The sequence below is a fragment of the Protopterus annectens genome, chromosome 8.part0 (assembly GCF_019279795.1).
Source record: "Protopterus annectens isolate FY-2018-M chromosome 8.part0, PAN1.0, whole genome shotgun sequence".
NCBI lineage: Eukaryota > Metazoa > Chordata > Ceratodontiformes > Protopteridae > Protopterus > Protopterus annectens.
The window spans coordinates 1,942,854,862-1,942,878,516 of NC_056741.1; the positions used below are offsets into that span (position 1 = coordinate 1,942,854,862).

At 42.2% G+C, this 23,655-nt stretch overlaps 1 protein-coding gene across 2 annotated transcripts in view; it reads right to left on the reverse strand.

Moving 5' to 3' along the window:
* Positions 1–250: 250 nt before the first annotated feature.
* The window catches only part of GFOD2 (glucose-fructose oxidoreductase domain containing 2), a 337,521-nt gene continuing 314,116 nt past the window's right edge, over positions 251–23,655 (reverse strand). For both annotated transcript variants that reach the window (XM_044081462.1, XM_044081463.1), the window contains exon 3: positions 251–1,837. In XM_044081462.1, coding sequence (XP_043937397.1) covers positions 936–1,837 — 902 coding nt within the window. In that variant the 3' untranslated portion in view covers positions 251–935. The remainder of the gene's footprint in view (positions 1,838–23,655) is intronic.

Sequence of the window (23,655 nt, forward strand, 5' to 3'; positions counted from 1 at the left end):
GATGAACATCTGAGCCTATTAACTTCACTTAATGTTAATCTTGTATGGCCAGACAACAATTAGTAAACAGCACTGCATGGGGATTTTTTTTTTTTTTTGTTCTTGTTGGTAAAAATCCAGTACATGAAATGTTCTGGCAAGCAAACAGTTAACTTAAGTTTAGCTAAATTAAACTATCACAATATGTACCAATACATATAAACTCGTTGCGTCATGGTGGAAGACAGACAGACTTATTCCAACACTGTGATGGTCTGAGAAACGACATTTTATGTACAACTGCAATGTGATTATCTTTTCTTAATGAATACAGTGCATTACCAAAAGGATAACAATTCAGTTGCACCAAAATACAGCTTTCTTGGTATTTAAGGAACAATTTTTGGTAGCACTGGCTAAAATGTGTTAACGAGAAGGTAAGACCCTTTAACCTACAGTCATGAAGAGTTGGAGATGTACATACAAAATGAAAAATACAGCAAGGTGCTCTTTTACTATGCGAATATGGAACATGACATGATTTATATTATGCATGGCATTTCTGGAAAAAAAATCCTGCACGAAACTGCATGCCTTTTTCTTCACGGATTCCTTTAACCTAGTGTTTTATGTCAAGAATGAAAGGACAAGGAAAGCAGTAAGTGACCATTTTACTGGAATGGTAAACCCAACGCCGTTTTACTTTAAAATTATCCTATAAAACCAAATGGAAAATGCATGTTACTTCTGTATAATAAGCATGCCTATGCTCTACACATATAGGCCTTACAACTGTTATGAGAAGCTGAAAAGGAGTTAATGCAATCAACTCCGCAACATCTGTTACTCTGGTCAAAGTTGGCATTTTACTCCAAAATAGCTGGGACTAAGAGCACAACCATTTTTCAAAAGTAGCAATTACTTTACTTCACTACATCATAAGTTACAGACTAAATTTACAAGTTATTTCTTTGTAGTGCATCACACAAATTTTGATTTGCATCTGGTTCTTTAGTCATGACTTGCACAGTCTCCCATTCCCCAGATCTGCTCGACTTTTTAATAGAATCTACTACACTTTGCATGTATAGACCATCCTCAAAAGAAGCTGACATCTCAACTGGTTTTTGATTCCAGGTCCGACGATCCTCCTGCTCTTCGAAAGACTGCCGCAAAGCCTGAACCATATAAACCATTCCCTTAAGATACAACAAGGGAATATCCTTAAATCCTTGTTCAAGTACCCCAGCTGTGTCACTGAGTAAAGGATCCCTCAGCAAAAGTTCTTCTTGGATAGCTGTGTTTTTCTGGCCAAATAAGTCTGTGCCTCGTGCGATAAGACGGCCAGAAGATCCAACAATCATAACCTCATGGATGAACAAACCTGGCATATTGAAATTAAGTGTTACAGTACTACAAATTCCACCTGTCATAAGCATCTGAAAAAAGCAAAAGTCATCACTAGTCACATGTCTTATTCCATTGATAGCAGCATTCTGCTTAACAAATGTCTTGAGTAAGCCATGGACTTTCTCTGCTTTTCTACCAGTCAAGTGAGAGAGTAAGTCAATAATGTAAGTGCCCATGGTGTGAAGGCCACCACCTCCCATCAGTTCATCACAGATCCAGTTGTACTTATTGCTCAGTAGACTTCCCCAATACACACGAACATCACATATCATCACGTTCCCAATGTAACCCTCATCAATCAACTGCTTCATTCTAATGAAGGTAGGAAGGAAACGGAGAACATTACCCACAAGGCTCATTAGTTTGGGGTAGTATCTCGCTGCACTGACCATTTTGAAGGCATCAAGTGAGGTAGCTGCTTTCTCACAGATGACATTCTTTCCAATACCTACAAAACAAGAAATTACAAAAGCATGATATAGTTCAGTAAATAGTTCAAAGAACAATGCTAAAAAACATATCTTACAGAAAACTCAAGTGTTTTTAGTAGTCACCAAAACCAATTAAAGATCAAATAAACATTAACCTGAGACATCTGTACAAAAACAAGACTTGGACAGCAGATTACAAGATTCTTACATTTCCTGTATTAAAAACAAATTTATGCAGGATCAGTCTTTTTAATTCACTGCTTGTTTGCTCCCAGAAATTAATTCCACAATTAAAAGCCTGAGCTTCTATTTGACACACCTGGCAATTGTGCATTACACCGTCACACACCTCCATGTCTGAAAATATTCTTTATAATTGCAGAACTGCTTTTCTTTATTAAATGTACTATGTACATATATCACTGTTAAAAGTTTTTTCTTCCTGGACGTTACCCTGTAAACAGACTTCTGCTCAGTGGGATTTCCACAGACTGACAAATATATTTTGACACCTCAAAGTTAATAGCATCATTCAGAACTGCTAACTGCATATATCCCAGTAACTTAAAAAGAAACGAGTCAAAAAAAAAAAAAAAAAAAAAAAAACATGCATCAGTGACCTAGAGCTAACGGGATTATTAGCATGCTGAAAACTCAAAAGTTCAGGCTAAAAATAAATGCAAATGGAAAGAAGCAGGCTCATACAATTTTATTTATTTACTTTTTAATTACTAAAATGCGCACACCCAAGCTGAGACTAAGAGGCCTGGGGAGAACAGCTCCATAATGACAAAATTTGCATTAAACATCACATATACCTGATAATATTGGTTTACTGCAGTAATTATTCACAGTTTAAAGCACGGAGGACATAGGACAGAATGGAGATCCGCCAATACCATGTACTTCTGGACAGCTCAAACTTGATTAAAAAAAACTCCAAACTTCATAGGCTTAAGCAAAACTTAAAGCAGCCTAGCATTCTAAAAACAAAAAAATGTTTAACGCAATCATTTAAAAAGTTTTGCTTTTTAATGCAAACCCTAACATGTCTCAATGCATAAAATAAACAAATTATTGAAGCATACTATATCAAGAATCTAAATGGCAATGCTCAGATCTGCTCTGAGCTACAACAGAATGGCATTAAATATACTGATCCCAAGGATATTGCCAATATCCTGGCAGACTGAGTGTCAACTTCACCCCCCTCTCACCCCTAAATGGCCCATCTCAATACTGGAGATTGCCAAATTCCGGTAATAACGGCCACATAGGTAAAAAAAACACACTCTCCAAAGCTAAGAATACAGCATCCATGGGACCAGATGACATCCCGGGCTGTATACTACATGAACTACAAAATGAACTGACACCTCACCTAAGTGTCATGTTTAATCAAACCCTCACACCTCAGGCTTCATGCCCACTGAGTGGCGCACAGCTACAGTTATCCCACTCCACAAGGGGGGATCCACCTTGGATCCCAGGAACTACTGCCCCATCAGTCTGACTAGCCTGATCTGCAAAGCCATGGAACGTATTATCATGGAACTTATAAAGAAAGACACTGGCAACCTTAAAACACTGGTCTCCAGAGCCGTAGACGAGGGTAAGGCAGTCCACATAGCCTATCTTGACCTTGCCAAGGCCTCTGACACCATCCCTCACTCTGGAATCATAGATAAACTTACTAAGCTGGGCATTAATTCCTACATCACTCGATGGGTTTCCAACTGGCTTACTGACAGAACCCACACTGTAAAAGTTGCGGACTCCAAATCCAGCTCCAGACAAGTGGAGTACCTCAGGGTTCAGTCCTGGGACCTCTCTTGTTTGGCATCTACCTCTCTGTAGTACAGGCCAACACTAAGGGACTCTGGCTAACAAAGTTCGCAGATGACTGCAAACTGGGAGCCATTATTGAATCCCCAAATGATGTGGATACTCTACAAAAGGGCCTTACAGAAACAGATGCTTGATGCCAGAGCCATGGGCTGAAGCTCAATGCCAAGAAATGCATAGTTATCCCCTTTGGGGAAAAAACATGTACCCATGAATTATCACATAGGTGGCAGTACACTAAACACTGAAAGTGTAATGAGACTTAGGAACACAGTTGGACAGTGGTCTCACCTTCAATAACCACATCGCCACAACAGTCAGGAAATCCGGCTATGTGGCACACCTCATCACTAAGGGCTTTTCATCCATAAAAAAGGAGATCATTGTCCAACTGTGCTCATCCCTCATTAGACCCATTATAGAATACAACACCCCATTTGGTATGTACCTCTCAAGACATCTGCAACAACTGGAAATGCTGCAGAAATACCTCACTAAAAGAATCCCAGGCCTACAGCAGATGCCCTATGCTGACTGCCTTAAACTCCAGCTATACTCTGTCGCATATCATCTACTCCGAGGCAATCTCTGCTTAACATACAAGGCCATGTCAAACCCAGAGCTGTTGGACATGCTAAACTTAAAGAAATCCCAATCCCTCAGAGCCACACGCTCCAGGGATCTAAATCTTATCACAATAAACAAAACATGCTGGAGGGATAGGTTCTTGACCGAGACTCCCCAGACTCTGGAATAGACTGCCCATATGTGTCAAGCAGAGCGCCTCTTTGGCCCTCTTCAAAAGGAACCTTGATGATTGGATGGGAGATAGGAAATTCACCCCGGGGATCAGGTCAGTCGCCCTGCTAGACAGGGGTCCAGGGAAGTAAATAGTGTGGGAAGAAATAGCCAGGGAATTGTTATGGCTAGGCTTGTATAGGCCCTAGGGCCGATAGCCTAATACCAACCTGTGAACCTATATGCTGTGGCATTCTCTTGTGTGCAACTGACCATATCAACTCTGGCCAAAAGAACACTACCATTTGCAGTTCGAAACTGCATCATTACAAAATGTTAAATGATTCTTTGATAAAATGCAACTCACTCTTCGACATCACGTACATAAAATATACTTTAACATCTGTTAATCAAATTAAAAAGTTTGAAAATAGCAAAAAGTTAATTTCCATTTGTTACTACCACAAGTATCGCATTCTATTCAGCATGCTGGTGATACAGTTAGTGGTACATAAGGAAATGATTTAGATACACAATGCAAAGACATATAATAAACAGTTTAAGTATAAATAAAACTCTCATCACCAACAGCAGCAAACAATGACCACATACAAACTTGACAACACAAAACATTAACACATAATCCCATCTAAGTAATACAATTAGCCAACAAAAACACAGAAGAAAGTGCTTTATGAAAGGAGGACAAGCCCCCCAACCCTGAAACTGTACATACCAACTCCACAGTTGCACAAACAAAAACAACGAATAAATCTCCCTGAAGGATAAAATCACTGCACATGTACACTGAAACTGCTCCAACACTGACCTGCATCTCAAAAACAAGTAACACCATTTCATTCTTACATAATCCAGGTGAACACTTCTGTGAAAAAAAGCAAAACCTCCAAATACACTTCACCCAAACAGAGTTGACAATGACAGAAACCCAACATTATTAATTCCAAACTGTATTCCATCCAGCCATCCACAACCCCTTTCTCCCACCATTACATGTGGGGTTGGGGTGCCACTTTAACAGTGGCAATCATCTACAGCCAATGATTACACTGCTGGATGGCTAGCCCTGCCTCGGTAGCTCTTCCACACCACACACTCGCACGCACATTCACACCTACGGCCAATTTAGAGTGCCCAATCCACCTAGCATGTCTTTGGAATGTGGCAGGAAACCAGAGCACCCAGAGCAAACCCACACAAACAAGGAGGACATACAGACTCAGCATAGAAGGTACTCTAGCTGAGAATCAAACCTGTATTCCCTACCCCTACAAAACAGGTTGTTCTTACTAGTCAATTCCATGACATGCATTAACAGGCACTCAACTGTGCTCTACCAAATTAAAAAGTTTGGAAATGACAAAGTTAGTCATAACGGAGTATGATGTTCCTTTTGCCATGCATCATACAAAACACCTGCAGCAACTGGAGAGACCTCAGAGGTTTCTAACAAAGATCCAGGGACTCCAGCACGTGCCTTACACAGACCCTGTCACTATACTCAGTAATGTATAGACTTCTTACAGGAGACTTATGCCTGGCATATACAGCAATCTCAGACCCAAACCTAATGAATTTGCTGCACATCCATAAATCAAATGGGACTAGAGCTACCCATTCCAGGGAACTAAATATGGCCTGTGACTTGAATAGGACACGCTGGTGGGACATATTTGTCTCCCAGTGACTACTGTGTCTTTGGAATAGGCTGCCAATTCATGGGAAGCAGAGCACCTCTATGACACTGTTCAAAAGGAACCTGGACGAGTGGATTGGGCACTGTAAATTCATACTCTGGATCGCGCCCACAACCATCCTGGACATGGGGCAGTCATTACTAAATACAATCCTTGGTACTGACTAGAGTTACCTATGGTATTACATTGGGATGAAACGGCTAGGCTTGAAATGATCTCCAGGTCGATAGCCTATTAATCTCCTATGATTCAGTTTGAGCTGCATTCTGTTGAACATACTGGAGATGTGGTTAGTTGCATAACAGAAAAAAACAAATTATGTACAAACTCTCTCAGATGGTTGAATTATAACGCTTGCCATACAGCACTTCACAGGTAAGGCATGGCAACAGCTTTATGTATGTATTTTTGAAGAGAACTCCCACAACATTTGACTGTGGTTGGGACTTCATTCTAGCTATGTCAGACGGAACTTCAGAACACGCCACCACCAAAAGAAAGTACAGTTGGGCAAGTTGCACTTATACTAGCTGTTCAAATTACTCACTGCTGCAGTAGTCTTTAGGCTTACTGGTTTGCGTCTTAGAAAAGATGCAACTGACCAGCTTCCAAAAGCTCCGACTCCCTTCCACACCTTCATTCTCTGACTGTTGATTTGACAGCCCTATGGAGGGAAAATCAGTTGTCAGAGTGAAGAATCTTCAGGACTTTTTTGCCTAAAAGTTAGGGGTGGGTTTACTCAACCTGAGTCACTAAAATATGCAATAACCAACAGTTTAGATCCCAAGTTACTATATACAAAAATAGGGGGGGGGGTGAAGGGTAGGTGGGGCTATTCCTCATTATAATTGCTGCAGTAGCCTTTAGGCGATATAGGTTGATTATCAGAGCCTATCCCTCCTGGGGAGGAAGGATGTGGATTCAGAAGTCCCTGGAGAATGGTCCTTACAAAGCTTGTATTGGATCCAGAAAATGGATCCAGAAAAGGAATCCAGTTTTGTAATGCCTTGTAAAGGTAAGTTCTGAAGACCATGTGGCTGCCTCTAAATACATTTACAGTCCTGCCTTTTACAATATGTCAAAGACTATATGGCTCTAATACAATGAGCCTTTATACTGCCGAGAACCAGGATTAACAAAGGTCAATAGTCTGTTTTGACATGGGCTGTCTTTTCTTTGTCCCAAAATAAGAAATAAACAGCTGATCAGCTTTTATAGTACCAGAGATGTCTATGTACATCCAGAATATGTAAAATCCTTTCCTTCCTGGTTCTGAGGATCCAGACAAAACATTGACAGATTGATTGTTTGAATCAAGTGAACTCAAACAACCTCGGGCATGAATGACAAATTGGTTCTTAAGGAGACCCTAACCTCTGTGAAGACCAGACAGAGTTCACGCTTCATGAGAGCTTGCAATGCAGATATGCTTCTTGCATATATGAGAACAGTAAGAAACCATTTGTTCCACATAATGAACAAGTCTGCTTGATAAGCAGGTTCAAATGGAGAGATGGTTAACTTTTACAGCACAAATTTAAGATCCCAGGAAGGAACAACATGATTAGGAAGTCTCAGATGTAAAGCTCCCTTAAACTATTTCATTAAAAACATAGAAAAACCTGGAGGATCCATGGGCAGACATGCTTAAATGGCCACAAGATGTACCTTGACAAAGGATTAAGAGGGGCCAGAAGATAGTAAATCTCACACAAATATTTCAGTATCAGTGGTATATAACCCCTGATAAGGCCTGGATTACTGGCTAGGCACCAACTAGAAATTCTTTTCCATTTGCCACTATAAGATTTTCTACCAGCTGTTTTTTTTTGTGCCTCATTTCTTACCCGATGCACATTCTCATAAAATAAAAAGTATTAGAATTGAATCATCCAGGCAGTTAGTTGAAGACGTTTGAGATTGGTGTGTATCAAACTCCCTTTGTCTTGTGAGTACAGTTTATGAAGAAGCTTGTGGTATTGGAAGGGAGAACTAGTACTGCCTAGGCCCAAAGGAAGTCACCACAACAATTTTTGGGGGATCCTTCTCAATCTTCAAAATTACTCTGGATACGAGTGAAAAGGGAGGAAGTGCATAAAGGAATATTCGTCCATGGGAATGACAATGCATCTGTTTCCCAGGACTGCCTGCAAGGAGTCCTAGAACTGAATTTGTTCAGTTGTCTGTTCTGAAACGACACAAACAGATCTATTTGAGCTGCTCCCCGCACCTGCATCAATTCCTGGAAGACACCCATTCAATTTCCGCTCACGAAGTCCATCCTAGTCCTGCTCAGCTTGTCTGCCACTATGTTTTGTTCTGAGTGAATGCAGGATTCTTGGAGGGTTGAAGAGTTACTGCCTAAACAATCAAGGCCAGTCTGCACAGGGGGTACAACTGCATTCTCTTGCTTGTTTATGTACCATATCACTGTAGTGTTGTATGTAATCACCTGAAGAGGTCCTGAGGACCATAAAAGATGAAGTATTATAGCCTACATCTCTTTGACACTGATGTCCCTTGGTCTGTCTGAAGAGTTCCACAGGCCTTACACCTCTACTTCCATTAAAACTGTCCCTCAAGCAAAACGTAAGGAGCCTGTAGATACAGACTGGCTTGGAGGTAGAGCAGAAAAGGGGAGACCTGGATCTGCTTGCATTTTAAGTATCCACTACTTCATTTTTTTTTTTTTTTTTTTTTTTTTTTTTACAAAACTCCAAACTGGAATCTGATATTCCAGAGGATGCAATGTTGGGTCCATGTATTTTGTTCTTTTTTTTTTTTGTAAAAGAAACCATCAAATCTTTCTGACGTGCAACCTGGCATGAGGAAACATGAGAATTATAGAGGCTATGAACCCCAGATCTTAACTCATTCACTCCAATAGCGCTCAGGGAGTTGGCACTGTAACTTGCAATGGGTGGAGCCTAAGCCTTTCGACAGAATCAAATTATGTCCTCACATTTCAAACAAATGTTCATATCTCTGGAACCATAGGGGTTATGAAAGCATAAATAGCACAAACTATTTTTATAGTGGTAGTATTCTTTAGGTTCTAGATATTAAACCAAATTTTATAAGTCACAGTAAACATAGTAACAATTACATTGGCAATATTTTGTAAACTTACAATATCCCAGCAAGCACTCAGGTTACACACACACTGTCAGCAGCATTTTATTCATCTAGCTGAGAGCATTCATATGAGGCTAAGGAGTTCTGTCTGTGTTACTTGGTTGCTGAGATATTTAGAAAAATGTCAAAATTATATCTATATAAATTAATATCATAAAAAACCTGATATCAATTTACCTGCACTAGGCAGATGACAAATATTAATTGAGTTCAGTTTGCCATTGTGTAAGCTTTAAGATGAAATATTTTAAAACCTTATACATAGCATGGTTTTGGAATTATTGATGCAAATATGAACAAGCAATATTTGACACCTTATAGGCATCAGTAGGAGCTAACTGCAGATGCACCTGGAGGCGTAACTTGGATGTAATGAATTAAGATACCCTCTGGCCAAAGTCAGAGACTGACTTTAGAACACAGGAAAGTTTCCAGCTAAAAATCCACCTTCACCTGTGGCAAAAAAGTCTTTTGCTGCAAGGTTTCAGAGAGACATTTCAAAAAGACAGTCCTGTTTGACAGTGTTGAGGAGGATTTCTGAACATTTATCTGGAACACCACATTGGTCAGAAGAGAAGAAACCCATTGTAATGACTCGACATTTGGGAAAAGAATCTGTAAAGACGGGCAAGTCATCTAAATAAAGAAATGTGAATGCCATGTGGTCTGCAATGAGGTATGACTGATTCAGACACTTTGTAGACAGCCTTGCAGCTGTAGAACACCCAAAGGGTAGTGATAATGTAACCCAGATGCTGAAAACTTGAGAAATTTCCTAAAGTCTTTGGTTATGAGAATGTGATGGTATGCATCTTTTAGAGCCAATGCCATCATAAAGCTTCCCTGGGAAATGCAAGTAAATTCTGAAGGGTTAATATCTTGCATTTTGGCACTTTCACATACAGTTTTAGAAAGGAAAGCTGTAGAACTGGTTTCAAAGACCATTTTTGGTACCAGAAACATTCTGAAATAGAAGTCTTTGACCCCTATGAAAAAAACGGCACCAGTTCTGTTACTTCCAGGGTGAGAAAGGCTGAAAAACCTATGGAAAAATTCAATTTGGCTTCAAGTGCGTGTTGGAGCTCCCCTAAAAGGAGGTATTTGAATCCAATGCAAACTATATTCCTCTGGAACCTCTAACTCTCAAGAGTGTGAAAAGTACAGTTTTGTACCTACCATAAATGTAGATGTTCGAGGATCCACATTGCTGCAGTCCTAACTATTGGGTAGTCCGCTGTCCAGTCGGCCCGAATACCAAAGTATATGGCTGACGTCGGTCAGGGCGCATTAGACTGACGTCAGTACGTCAGGGTACTAATACGCATGACCGACGTCATATCCTCAGTCTTTTCTTGCCCCAGATGTCAGAAGACCCTGAAAAGATAAGGCCAAAACCAAAAACTCCAAACATACCTGCACCAAAAATATGTACAATATATACAAAATTACCAGAATATAACCTCACCTACACAACCACCCCTAAACACAGAGGGGAAGGAGGGAGGGTAAATTGGACTGCAGCAATGTGGATCCTCGAACATCTACATTTATGGTAGGTACAAAACTGTACTATGTTCTTCATTCCACATTGCTGCAGTCCTAACTATTGGGTAGAATCCCAAAGCAGAGGTAAGGGAGGCTGGCAAATCATAAGGAAGCAGGAACTGACAACATGCCTTGCAAAATAGCTGTGGCAAAACCAGCCCTAGACTTAGAGTAGAGAGGAAGGTGATAATGCTTAGAGAAAGTATGCACTGAACTCCAAGTAGCTGCCTCCAAAATATCCTTAGTTGCCACCCCTTAGAAATGCTGTGGAAGTGGCAGTAGCCCTAGTGGAATGAGGCCTAATCCCAGCTGGAATCTCCTTGCCATGATGGGAATAACAAAATGCAATGCAAAATCCAATCCACCTAGAAATAGTTTGTTTTGACACAGGCTTGCCCTGCGAACCCAAAGCAAAAGAAACAAACAACTGCTGAGACTGCCTAAAATCCTTAGTCCTGCTCAAATAATAACGCAATTGCCTGTGTACATCTAAAGTGTGCAAAATCTTTTCCCCTTTATTTTGGGGATCTGCATACAAAGTAGGCAAATGAATAGTTTGGTTTAAAGCCACACTAGAAACCACCTTAGGCATAAAGGAAGGATTAGTACGTAAAGATACCCTATCCTTATGAAAAATCAAAAAGGCTCTACCGCCATAAGGGCCTGCAACTCAGAAACCCTTCTTGCAGAAGTAATGGCCAACAAAAAGCAGTCTTCCATGACAAGTATTTCAATTCAGCAGTAGCCGAGGCTCAAAAGGTTGTAGAGTAAGTTTCTCCAACACAAAATTGAGATCCCAAGCAGGAGTAGGAGCTCACGTGGGGTCTTATATTCTTTGCCCCTCTAAGAAATTGCTTGAACAAAGGATGCGAAAACAATGGTGGGTCACAATCATAGTGAGCTGAAATTGCTGCAGCATGAATCTTAATGGAAGAGAAAGACAAACCTTTGTCCAATAACTCAGTAAGATATTGAAGAGCCACACTCAAATTAGGCTCAGAAATCTCCAAATTGTTTGCTGCACTCCAAAATAAAAATCTCTTCCATTTTTCTGCACTTTCCTTGTACTAGGTCTTCTGGCTTCCATAATCACATTTAAAACTTGTTGAGGAAGTTGAGACCTGCTGTCTTTCAAAACAGAATATGCCAGGCTGTTAGATGAAGAGAGTGAAGCTTGACATTGAGCAGGTGACCGTCCCTCTGAGACAACAGGTGTGGAATCAAGGGTAAAGGCCATGGAGGCTTCCTTACCAGACTCCTCAGTAATGGGTACCAGTGCTGCGAGGCCAATCTGGAGCTATTAAAATCATCCTTGGCTTGTCTTGTCTGACCTTTAGAAGCACCTTTGGAAGAAGAGGCAGAGGTGGAAAAGCATACACATGAAGATTTTTCCAACTGAAAGAAAGAGCATCCACTTTCCAAGCTGTGTGATGAAACCTCTTTGTGCAAAACTTTGGCAGCTGGTGGTTTAGTGGAGAAGCGAACAGATCTATGTCTGGAGTTCCCCATGACGCTGTCAATTTTGAAATACATGAAGATCCAGTTTCCACTGTGGGGATCCATGATTTGTCTGCTTAACACATCTGCTAAGGAGTTTTGTGCTCGGCAGAAACCTTGCCTGAAGAGTTAGTTGCAAGCTGAGCGCAGTCTCCCATAAAATCATTGCTTGCCTGCACAATGGGTAAGAATGTGTTCCCCTTGTTTGTTGATGTACCACATGACAGTTGTGTTGTCTGTTAGAATCAACACCTGCCCTGGAAGAAGTAACTCCTTGAAAGCCATTAATGCAAACTGGACTGCTAACATCTCTTTCATGTTGATATGTAGATGCTGTAGTCTGGCAGGCCACTTGTCTTGTATCCACTTTCCATTTAGATGAGCTCCCCAAGCAATGTCTGAGGCATCTGTCGTTAGAATCTGACTCGCCTCTGGCCGGGTCACAGAGAGTCCCTTGTTTAGGTGACATTCCTGAGCCCACCACAAAAATTCCTTTTGAATGCAAGGTATTATTTGAATGACAGTGTCCAAATCCTGGCAGTGCTGTGTCCATACATTTTGAGATACCATTGCAGCTTCCTCATATGCAGTTTGGCATTGGGAAGCACCAGAATACAAGATGCCATGAACCCTAAGGCTTGAAGGACTGTCCTTGCAGTCAGCCCGGACTGAAGAGATAGTTGATGGAAGTAACTGGAAAGATTCTTTTGTTTGTCCGGGGTTAAAAAGGCCATCTGGGCTGCTGTATTCAGTCTCACACCCAGAAAGCACATGTCTTGAGAGGGTACTAGACTGGACTTTATTTCGTTCACAGAATACCCTAGGCATCTTAGCACTGCTATGACATAATCCAAATGCTGTAGAAGGTCTTCCTTTTCTTGAGCTAGAATCAGGCAGTCGTCCAAGTAAGGATAGATTTGAATTCCTTTTAGCCTGAAGTAAGCTATCACTGGAGCCAGAACCTTTGTGAATACTCTGGGCGCAGTGGATAAGCCAAAGGGCAATGCAGAGAACTGATAATGAGAATTTCCAGCTCGAAACGCAGATACTTCCTGCAACTTAGTCTTATAGGCACATGAAGGTAAGCTTCCTTGAGATCTAAAGTTACCATCCAGTGATCTTTGCCCAGCAGAGGTAAAAGCTGTTGTAACGTCAACATTTTGAACTTGGGAATGTCCAGATAAGTGTTGAGGATAGATAAATCCAAAATTGGTCTCCACGTGTTCCCCTTCTTGGTACTAGGAACAGGCGAGAATAAAATCCTAGGCCCCTTTCTGGCACAGGAACTGGCTGAATGGCCCCTATTTGGAGCAACAGAGAAATTTGCTTGTGAGCCTCTTGTCTTTGTAGAGGAGGAATGTCTGGCATGCCTTTGAAAGGAGGCAAGGTATGGAAATAAAACCTGTAACCGTGGTGAATGATATCCAGAACCCATCTGTCTTGGGTAATTAAATCCCAATTTTCTTTGAAAAGAGACAGCCTTCCTCCCAAAGGTGCTGCCAGGCGAGAATGTACTGGCAGCTGAAAAGGCAGGTCATTGGGTCTGTTTACGAAAGGACTGACCCCTGCCCTCACCAGAAGTCTGAGCAGGTGAACTCCCTGTTCTAGGCCTAAAAGAACCTTGAGCTCTGCCCCTACCACGTCTAGACCTACCCCTAGACTGGGAATCATAAGCAGGATATGTCCATCCCTTAGTAGGCCAATTTCTACTAAACTTTGGAGGCTGCACCTGCAACAAATCCTTAACAGTTTGCATAGACTTAGCCTTGTCCTCCATTTTCTTTAAAACTGCTTCCACAGGCGAACCAAACAACACATCAGACTGTAAAGGAGCATCCAAAATCCTTGTCTTAACATGCTCAGCTAAATTCTGATCTCTCAACCAGGCGTGCCTCCGAAGAACAGAACCAGTGGCAGCCACCCTCGAGGAGGCCTGCACAGCATCAAAACCACACTGCAAGGAATGCTTACCCACCTGTTCAGACACATGAACTAAATCCTGCAACTCTTTACACTCAATACCTTCAGCCAGAGCATCCACCTTAGACTTCAATTGTGAAAGGAGATAATTCTGATATTTTAACATGTGAAACTGACAATTCAACGCCCTCATGGCTAAAGTGGAAGAAGTATACACTTTCTTTCCCCATCTATCCAAAGCCCTTGCCTCTTTATCAGGAGGAACAGGATTTTTAACAACAGAAGCCTTCACACCTTTAGGCCCCTGAGAGACAGTTTCGGGTCTGCCCTAGGACTCTTACAAAGATACTTATGAGCCTCAGGCACCCTATAGTACCTATCCGGTTTAACTGGGGCAGGAGGCAAAGAATCAGGATTCAGGGAAGCCTCTGCAAAAACATCTTCTACCACATTCAGAACAGGAGGTATAGCTAAAGGCCTATGCTGGGGTAAAAACAAGAATTCCCTAAGCCTCTTCCTGGAATCAGAGAAATCTTGACCTTCCCATTTAAAATGCTCCCTCATGGAATGCAGAGTCTCTGAAAATGAAAAATCCTCAGGAGGCGAAGCTGAAGGAGTAGAATCATCCACATCAGAATCAGAATAAGGAGGATACTCCTGCAAGTCTTCAGCCGAAGACTCAGAAGCCTCCGAACATTGCTCAAAACTCTCAAACTCAGGTTCCACCCTAGGCCTCTTATCAGGAGGGGGCAAAGAACCTCTAATCATAGTAATCAAATCCTCTGCCATTTTTAGCATATGCTTCTTAGGCAAAGACCCTGACACACTCGGAGAAACCCCCACTGAAGCTAAACTAGGCCTGCCTCTTAAAGAAGCCTTGGAAACAGAAGGGGAGGCCCTAACCGCCTTAGGAAGAGGGGGAAGAACAGCCACCTGAGAAGCCCCGTCAGCCTGGCCTACTTCCTGAGAGGATACATCCTGTAACAGTAAAGTCTCTCCCTGAGACTCCAAAGAAACTCCTGGCAAAACCTCTGGCTCCACTGAGCCTTCTAAAGAACCGACGTCTGGGACTGTCGGTTCCTCCACTCTAGGCTTTGCTGCTTTGTCCTTGCGCTTTTTGGCCGAAGCGGGCGTCGGAGCATCCGACGGCATTTTATAATTACAACGCTTCCCAAAAACTAACCTGGCACAGTCTAACCTTCTCTTAATAGTGCGTTTGTTAAATCTAGCACAAGAGCGGCATCCAACAACGTCGTGCTCAGGCCCTAAACAAGGTATACACAAAGTATGGTAATCCCTATGAGGTATCTGTTTCCCACAAGAAATACAGTTATTCACTTTTTCTGACATCCGGTTAAATACTGAGGCAAGAAAAAACCAAAATATTCCCCAACGGGGTACTTAGCCAACTTTGATTCGGTCTGAAACTCTGACTTCAGAAACTTTCAGAACGCCAACCTGCACTCGCAAAACTGCTTCTGCATCGGACCATGCGGCAAAAAAGACTGAGGATATGACGTCGGTCATGCGCATTAGTACCCTGACGTACTGACGTCAGTCTAATGCGCCCTGACCGACGTCAGCCATATACTTTGGTATTCGGGCCGACTGGACAGCGGACTACCCAATAGTTAGGACTGCAGCAATGTGGAATGAAGAACATCCACCTGTTGCCCAACGGGAATGCACAAAGCCAGTTCCTGGGGGAAATTTTGAGCATTAGGGGCAGGAGTGGTAGAGGTGAGGGAAAGAAGTTGTTATAGTCATTTTGAAGTAGTAGACTGTCCCTTTTTAGGAAAAAGGTTAATGTTTCCTGTTGTTCACTTCCTGCCATGTCTTTTTGGTTCCCTGTTTGGCTTGAAAAGACTGGGATTGTTTTGATTCTTAGATGGGAAACAGGATCTGGGAGGTTTGCAAGTTGGTAGGGGGGGGCTGAAAATCTTGGAAACTCCCCAAATTAATTTTCCTCTCTAATCAAATTGAGGATCCGAATAGCAGATGGGCCAAACAAACCTCCTTATCTAAAGCTAAATTTGAAATTTCAGACTTTACCTCATCAGAAAAGTTTTGGTTATTTACCCAGGCAGAGCTCTTCAATACTGTAGCATTAACAGTGACCCTAGACACAGTGTCTGCACTTGTACACACTCCGTATAGCATGTTGAGATACTTGAGAAATATTAGAAACAATCAAATTCAGACAGGCACTACCTACCTTCAGGGGAGGTGTTGTAGATAATTCCCTCAAATTGTCTGGACAAATTGGAACAAACTTCCACATACTAGTCTAATAGCGAAGAATTCTATATGCCAAAGTGGAAGAAAATATTCTCTTATCAAATCTGTCCAATACCTTTCCCGCCTTGTCCACAGAAGGATTGATGGACACCAACATCCTGTTCCCACCTAGCAAAGATGTGTATAATGGCACAGGGTCAGACCTGAGCAGGAAAGTAAATGCTTTTTTTTTTTAGTTTAAGAAACTTTATAAAGCCCATCTGCTTTTTAGAGAACTGAAGACTGACAATCAGAATCATTACAGGCAGCATTAAATACATCCTTCAAGGCTGGCACTGATAGAGGAATGAAGCATACCAACTGGTAATGTACAATATCACCTCATTTTGGGAGGAACATCCATTTGTTCCCATAAATACATCTCATTCATCCTAGTTACAGTCTGTGAAAAGGAAAATTTCTCGAAAGGAAGATGACAGGATCAACATTCCTCTGAATCAGGGAAATGGGCTTGGTAATCTACAGGAGAAGAAGCCCTGTCCCCATCTATGTCACAATCCTCGGATACATTTTGTCTCAGTAAGGTTTCTGCTGACATCTTTTTCATGTAAGGATTTCTGAGGAACATGAACACCCTGTAACAATGTTCTACCTATGCTTAAAAAAAAAAAAAAAAAACAAACAAAAGAAAAGTTGCATACTTACCATAGTGCTACATACTTTCATTCATGCAAGTCAGATAAAACATATTGGTCCTTGACCCATGTGTTAGACCTGACTCAGCTACATCAGTGTTCCAGCCTTGAACCCCTTACGAATTCCTTCCCATAATGCAGCTGCCCCCCAATTTACCTCACATCTCAACTGATGTCTAAAGATCTTGCTACAATTAAACTACTGGGAATCAGAATAATCAAACAATGCTTCAGATCGTACAATAGAAGGAAGGAGGATGGTGGGAGGGTTGCTGTATTGGACAGACAATCAAAGGATCTAGCATTACGATAAGTACATAACTTATATCATATTCATTCAGTCCTTCTCATCTGACATATGGGTCAGAATCCCCAGCTACAAGACTTCCTAGATGGCCTCATGACAGGACACCTTTTAGGACAGTAGCACCGAAGGAAGCGTGGGCTCTCAAGAAGCAGTACAGCTTGTTACGGACTAATAAAAGTATGCCTGGATACCAAAGTAGGAGCATCACAGATGTCACTTATAAAAGAGAAACTGAAGAAGGCTGTAGTAGTGGCCACAGCCCTTGTGGAGTGTGCCTTTGGTTTATCTGGCAATGGCTTTTTCTAATTAGTCTAAATAAAGATGATGCAAACTAACCTATCTAGAGAGAGAGAGAGAGAGAGAGACAAAGAAAAAGAGATAGCTTTTACAATTTCTGTCCCCATGGCTCTCAACTTTTTTGCACAAAAATAATGGAGGGGCAAAGCCCCCAAAATAGGGGCACATTTTAAACATTGCTCTTATAAACTTAGAAAGCTGCTACAATAAAAGGGTCTTGTGTTACCATGCATTTTCTGAAGATAAGAAGTCTGAAACTCAAACGCCTGTTATTATTTAGTGAATTCAGTCCTCAATGATTTGCCACAAAAATTCAGAAAAACACATTTTACGAGGAGCAGACCAAAAATATAAGGCAAAAATCTGGACATTCTGTGAAAATCTGGACAGCTGAGAGTTATGTCTGTCCCAATTTACTTGGGGCTTAAGAAATAAAGTTGCTAGTCTTTCCTAAACAATTTGGTTCTGTAAAGGTAGAAACATATTCCTTATGAACATCTACAGTGTGCAAAACATATTCTCAGTTGTTTTAAATAGTTAAAAAAAATGCATGCAAATCTAGTGGCTGTGATAAGTTGGTTTCTGCAGCTACCTTAGGGACAAAGGAAGGGTTAGCTCTGACAAAATCCCTGTCCTTAAAAAAAGGATGTACAGTAGAGATAAGCTTTGCAGTTCTGAGATTCTCCTAGCGGATGTGATGGCCACTAAGAAAATTGTTTTCTGAGAAATAAACTTTAGCTGTGTAAAGAAGCAGGCTCAAAGTGACTTTTAGTTAGAGCTTTTAGCACTGTAGTTAGATCCCAAGGTGGCAGCAGATCTTTGATTAGAGATCTGCTTAGAAAATTTTCTTTTAGAAATGCTTTGCACACTTCGTGTCAGGCAAAAGAATGATCTCCAAACCCTACATGGGAATTGGAGATCACTGCTACATGAACCTTGATGGTGAAGTAACTACAGCCAGACTAAAAGATACCCTAAGAAAAGTACAGTTTTGTACCTACCATAAATGTAGATGTTAGAGGATCCACATTGCTGCAGTCCTTACACTTGGGTAGTCCGCTGCCCTCGGTCGGCCCGAATATCAAAGTATTAGGCTGACGTCGGTCAAGGCGCTTAAGACTGACATCAGGACGTCAGGGTACAAATGCGCATGATCGACGTCATATCCTCAGTCTTTTCTTGCCCCAGATGTCAGAAGACCCAAAAAGAAAGGTCAAAACCAAAAGACAGCAAAAAACAACCAACCACCCTTGCACTAATCATATGTACAATATATACAATATCCACAATATTTACAACCCAAACCACACAACTGCCTCTAACTACAGAGGGGAAGGAGGGAGGGTAAATTGGACTGCAGCAATGTGGATCCTCGAACATCTACATTTATGGTAGGTACAAAACTGTACTATGTTCTTCATCTCACATTGCTGCAGTCCTTACACTTGGGTAGAATCCCAAAGCAGAGGTAAGGGAGGATGGCAAAACTATAAAGCAGTAGGAGCTGCCAAAATGCCCTGTAAAATTGCAGTGGCAAAACCAGCCCTAGATTTAGAGTAAAGTGGAAGGTGGTAATGCTTAGAGAAAGTATGCACTGAACTCCAAGTAGCTGCCTCCAAAATATCTTTAGTTGCCACCCCTTAAAAAGCTGTAGAAGTGGCAGTAGCCCTAGTGGAATGAGGCCTAATCCCAGCTGGAATCTCCTTACCATGATGGGAATAACAGAAAGCAATACAAAACCCAATCCACTTAGAAATAGTTTGTTTTGACACAGGCTTGCCCTGAGATCCCAAAGCAAATGAAACAAATAACTGCTGAGATTGCCTGAACCCTTTAGTTCTGCTCAAATAATATCGCAACTGCCTGTGCATATCCAAAGTGTGCAAAATCTTTTCCCCTTTATTTTGGGGGTTTGCATAAAAAGTTGGCAAATGAATAGTTTGGTTTAAAGCCACACTAGAAACCACTTTAGGCATAAAGGAAGGATTAGTACGCAAAGATACCCTATCCTTATGGAAAATTAAGAAAGGCTCAACTGCCATAAGGGCCTGTAATTCAGAAACCCTTCTCGCAGAGGTAATGGCCAACAAAAAAGCAGTCTTCCATGATAAATATTTCAACTCGGCAGTAGCTGCAGGCTCAAAAGGTTGTAGAGTGAGTTTCTCCAACACAAAATTGAGATCCCAAGCAGGAGTAGGAGCTCTACGTGGTGGTCTTATATTCTTTGCCCCTCTAAGGAATTGCTTAAACAAAGGATGAGAAAACAATGGTGGGTCACAGTCATAGTGAGCAGAAATTGCTGCAGCATGAACCTTAATAGAAGAGAAGGACAAACCTTTGTCCAGTAACTCAGTAAGATATTGAAGAGCCATGCTTAAATTAGGCTTAGAAACATCAAAATCCTTTGCTGTACTCCAAAATAAAAATCTCTTCCATTTATCTGCGTACACTTTCCTTGTACTAGGCCTTCTAGCCTCCAAAATAACATTCAAAACTTGCTGTGGAAGCTGAGACCCTCCAGGGTTTAAAACAGAATATGCCAGGCTGTTAGGTGAAGAGAGTGAAGTTTGACATTGAGTAAATGACTGTTCTCCTGAGACAGCAGGTGTGGAATCGAAGGCAAAGGCCATGGAGGCTCCCGTACCAGACTTCTCAGTAATGGGTACCAGTGCTGTCGAGGCCAGTCTGGAGCTATTAAAATCATCTTTGGCTTGTCCTGTCTGACCTTCAGGAGTACCTTTGGGAGGAGAGGCAGAGGTGGAAAGGCATACACATGAAGATTGCTCCAATTGAATGAAAGAGCATCCACTTTCCAAGCTGTGGGATGAAACCTTTTTGTGCAAAACTTTGGCAGCTGGTAGTTTAGTGGAGAAGCGAACAGATCTATGTCTGGAGTTCCCCATAACACTGTCAATTTCTGAAATACATGAGGATCCAATTTCCACTCGTGGGGATCCATAATTTGTCTGCTCAACACATCTGCTAAGGAGTTCTGTGCTCCTGGCAGAAACCCTGCCTGAAGATTTAGCTGTAAACTGAGAGCAGTCTCCCACAAAATCATTGCTTGTCTGCATAGAGGATAAGAATGTGTTCCCCTTGCTTGTTGATGTACCACATGACAGTTGTGTTGTCTGTTAGAACCAACACCTGCCCTGGAAGAAGTAAATCCTTGAAAGCTATTAATGCAAATTGGACTGCTAACATCTCCTTCAAGTTGATATGTAGATGTTGAAGTCTGGCAGGCCACGTGTCTTGTACCCACTTTCCATTTAGATGAGCTCCCCAAGCTTTGTCTGAGGCATCTGTCGTTAGAATCTGACTCTCCTCTGGCCGGGTCACAGAGAGTCCCTTGTTTAGGTGACATTCCTGAGCCCACCACAAAAATTCCTTTTGAATGCAAGGTATTATCTGAATGACCGTGTCCATATCCTGGCAGTGCTGTGTCCATACATTTTTGAGATACCATTGTAGCTTCCTCATATGCAGTTTGGCATTGGGAAGCACCAGAATACAAGATGCCATGAACCCCAAGGCTTGAAGGACTGTCCTTGCAGTCAGCCTGGACTGATGAGACAATTGATGGAAGTAAAGAGAAAGATTCTTTTGTTTGTCCGGGGTCAAAAAGGCCATCTGGGATGCTGTATTCAGTCTCACACCCAGAAAGCACATGTCCTGAGAGGGTACTAGACTGGACTTTATTTCGTTCACAGAATACCTCAGGCATCTTAGCACTGCTATCACATATTGTAAATGATGAAGAAGTTCGTCCTTTCCTTGGGCCAGAATCAGGCAATCGTCCAAATAAGGATAGATCTGTATTCCTCTTAGCCTGAAGAAAGCTATCACTGGAGCCAGAACCTTCGTGAACACTCTGGGCGCAGTAGATAAGCCAAAGGGCAATGCAGAGAACTGATAATGAGAAGTCCCAGCCCGAAAACGCAGATACTTCCTGCAACTTAGCCTGATAGGAACATGAAGGTAAGCCTCCTTGAGATCCAGAGTCACCATCCAGTGATCTTTGCCCAGCAGAGGTAAAAGCTGTTGTAACGTCAACATTTTGAACTTGGGAATGTCCAGATAAGTGTTGAGGATAGATAAATCCAAAATTGGTCTCCACGTGTTCCCCTTCTTTGGTACTAGGAACAAGCGAGAATAAAATCCTAGGCCCACTTCTGGCAGAGGGACCGGTTGTATGGCCCCTATTTGAAGCAGCAGAGAAATTTGTTCGTGAGCCTCTAGTCTTTGCTGATGAGGAATGTCCGGCATGCCTTTGAAAGGAGGCAAGGTATGGAAATAAAACTTGTAACCTTGGTGTATGATATCCAATACCCATCTGTCTTGGGTAACCAAACTCCAATTTTCCTTGAAGAGTGCCAACCTTCCTCCCAAAGGTGCTGCCAGGCAAGAAGGATCTGGCAGCTGAAAAGGTAGGTCATTGGGCCTGTTTACGAAAGGACTGGCCCCTGCCCTCACCCGAAGATTGTGCAGGTGAACTCCCTGTTCTAGGTCTGAAGGAGCTCTGAGCTCTGCCCCTACCACGTCTAGATCTACCCCTAGACTGTGAATCATAAGAAGGGTACGTCCACCCCTTAGCAGGCCAATTCCTACTAAACTTCGGAGGCTGCACTTGTAAAAAATCTTTAACAGCCTGCATAGACTTAGCCTTGTCTTCCATTTTCTTTAAGACTGACTCCACAGGTGAACCAAACAACACATCAGACTGTAAAGGAGCATCCAAAATCCTTGTCTTAACATGGTCAGATAAATTCTGATCCCTCAGCCAGGTGTGCCTGCGAAGAACTGACCCAGTGGCAGCCACCCTAGACGAGGCCTGTACAGCATCAAAACCACATTGTAAAGAATGCTTACCCACTTGTTCAGAGACATGTACCAAATCTTGTAATTCTTTACACTCAATGCCTTCCGCCAGAGCATCTACCTTAGACTTCAATTGAGAAAGAAGATAGTTTTGATATTTCAACATGTGAAACTGGCAATTCAAAGCCCTCATAGCTAAGGTGGAAGAAGTATAGACTTTCTTTCCCCATCTATCCAAAGCTCTGGCCTCTTTATCTGGAGGAACCGGATTTTTAACAACAGAGGCCTTGACACCCTTAGGTCCCTGACTAACAGTTTCTGGGTCCGCCCTAGGACTCTTATAAAGATATTTATGAGCCTCAGGCACCCTGTAATACCTATCCGGTTTAACAGGAGCAGGAGGCAAAGAATCAGGATTAAGTGAAGCCTCTGCAAACACATCTTCCACAACATCCAGAACAGGTGGTATAGCCAAAGGCCTATGCTGGGGTAAAAGCAAAAATTCCCTAAGCCTTTTCCTGGAATCAGAGAAGTCCTGACCTTCCCACTTAAAATGTTCCCTCATGGAATGAAGTGGCTCTGAAAAAGAAAAATCCTCTGGAGGAGAAGCAGAAGGAGTCGAATCATCTGCATCAGAATCAGAATAAGGAGAGTACTCCTGCAAGTCTTCAGCCGAAGACTCAAACATCCGAAGCCTGCTCAAAACTCCCCAACTCTGGTTCCACCCTAGGCCTCTTATCAGGAGGGGGTAAAGAACCTCTAATCAAAGTAATTAAATCTTCTGCCATTTTAAGCATGTGCTTCTTGGGCACAGATCCTGTTGAACTAGGAGTGACACCAACAGAAGCTAAACCTGGCCTGCCTCTGGGAGAAGCCTTGGAAACAGAAGGAGAGGGCCTAACCACCCTAGGAAGGGAGGGGAGTACAGTAACCTGAGAAGCCCCTTCAGCCTGACCTGCCTCCTGAGAGGCCACATCCTGCAATAACAAAGTCTCCCCCTGGGACTCCAGAGAAGCCTCCGGCGGAACCACCGGTTCCACTGGCGCCTCTAAAGAACCGGCGTCCGGTACGGACGACTCTTC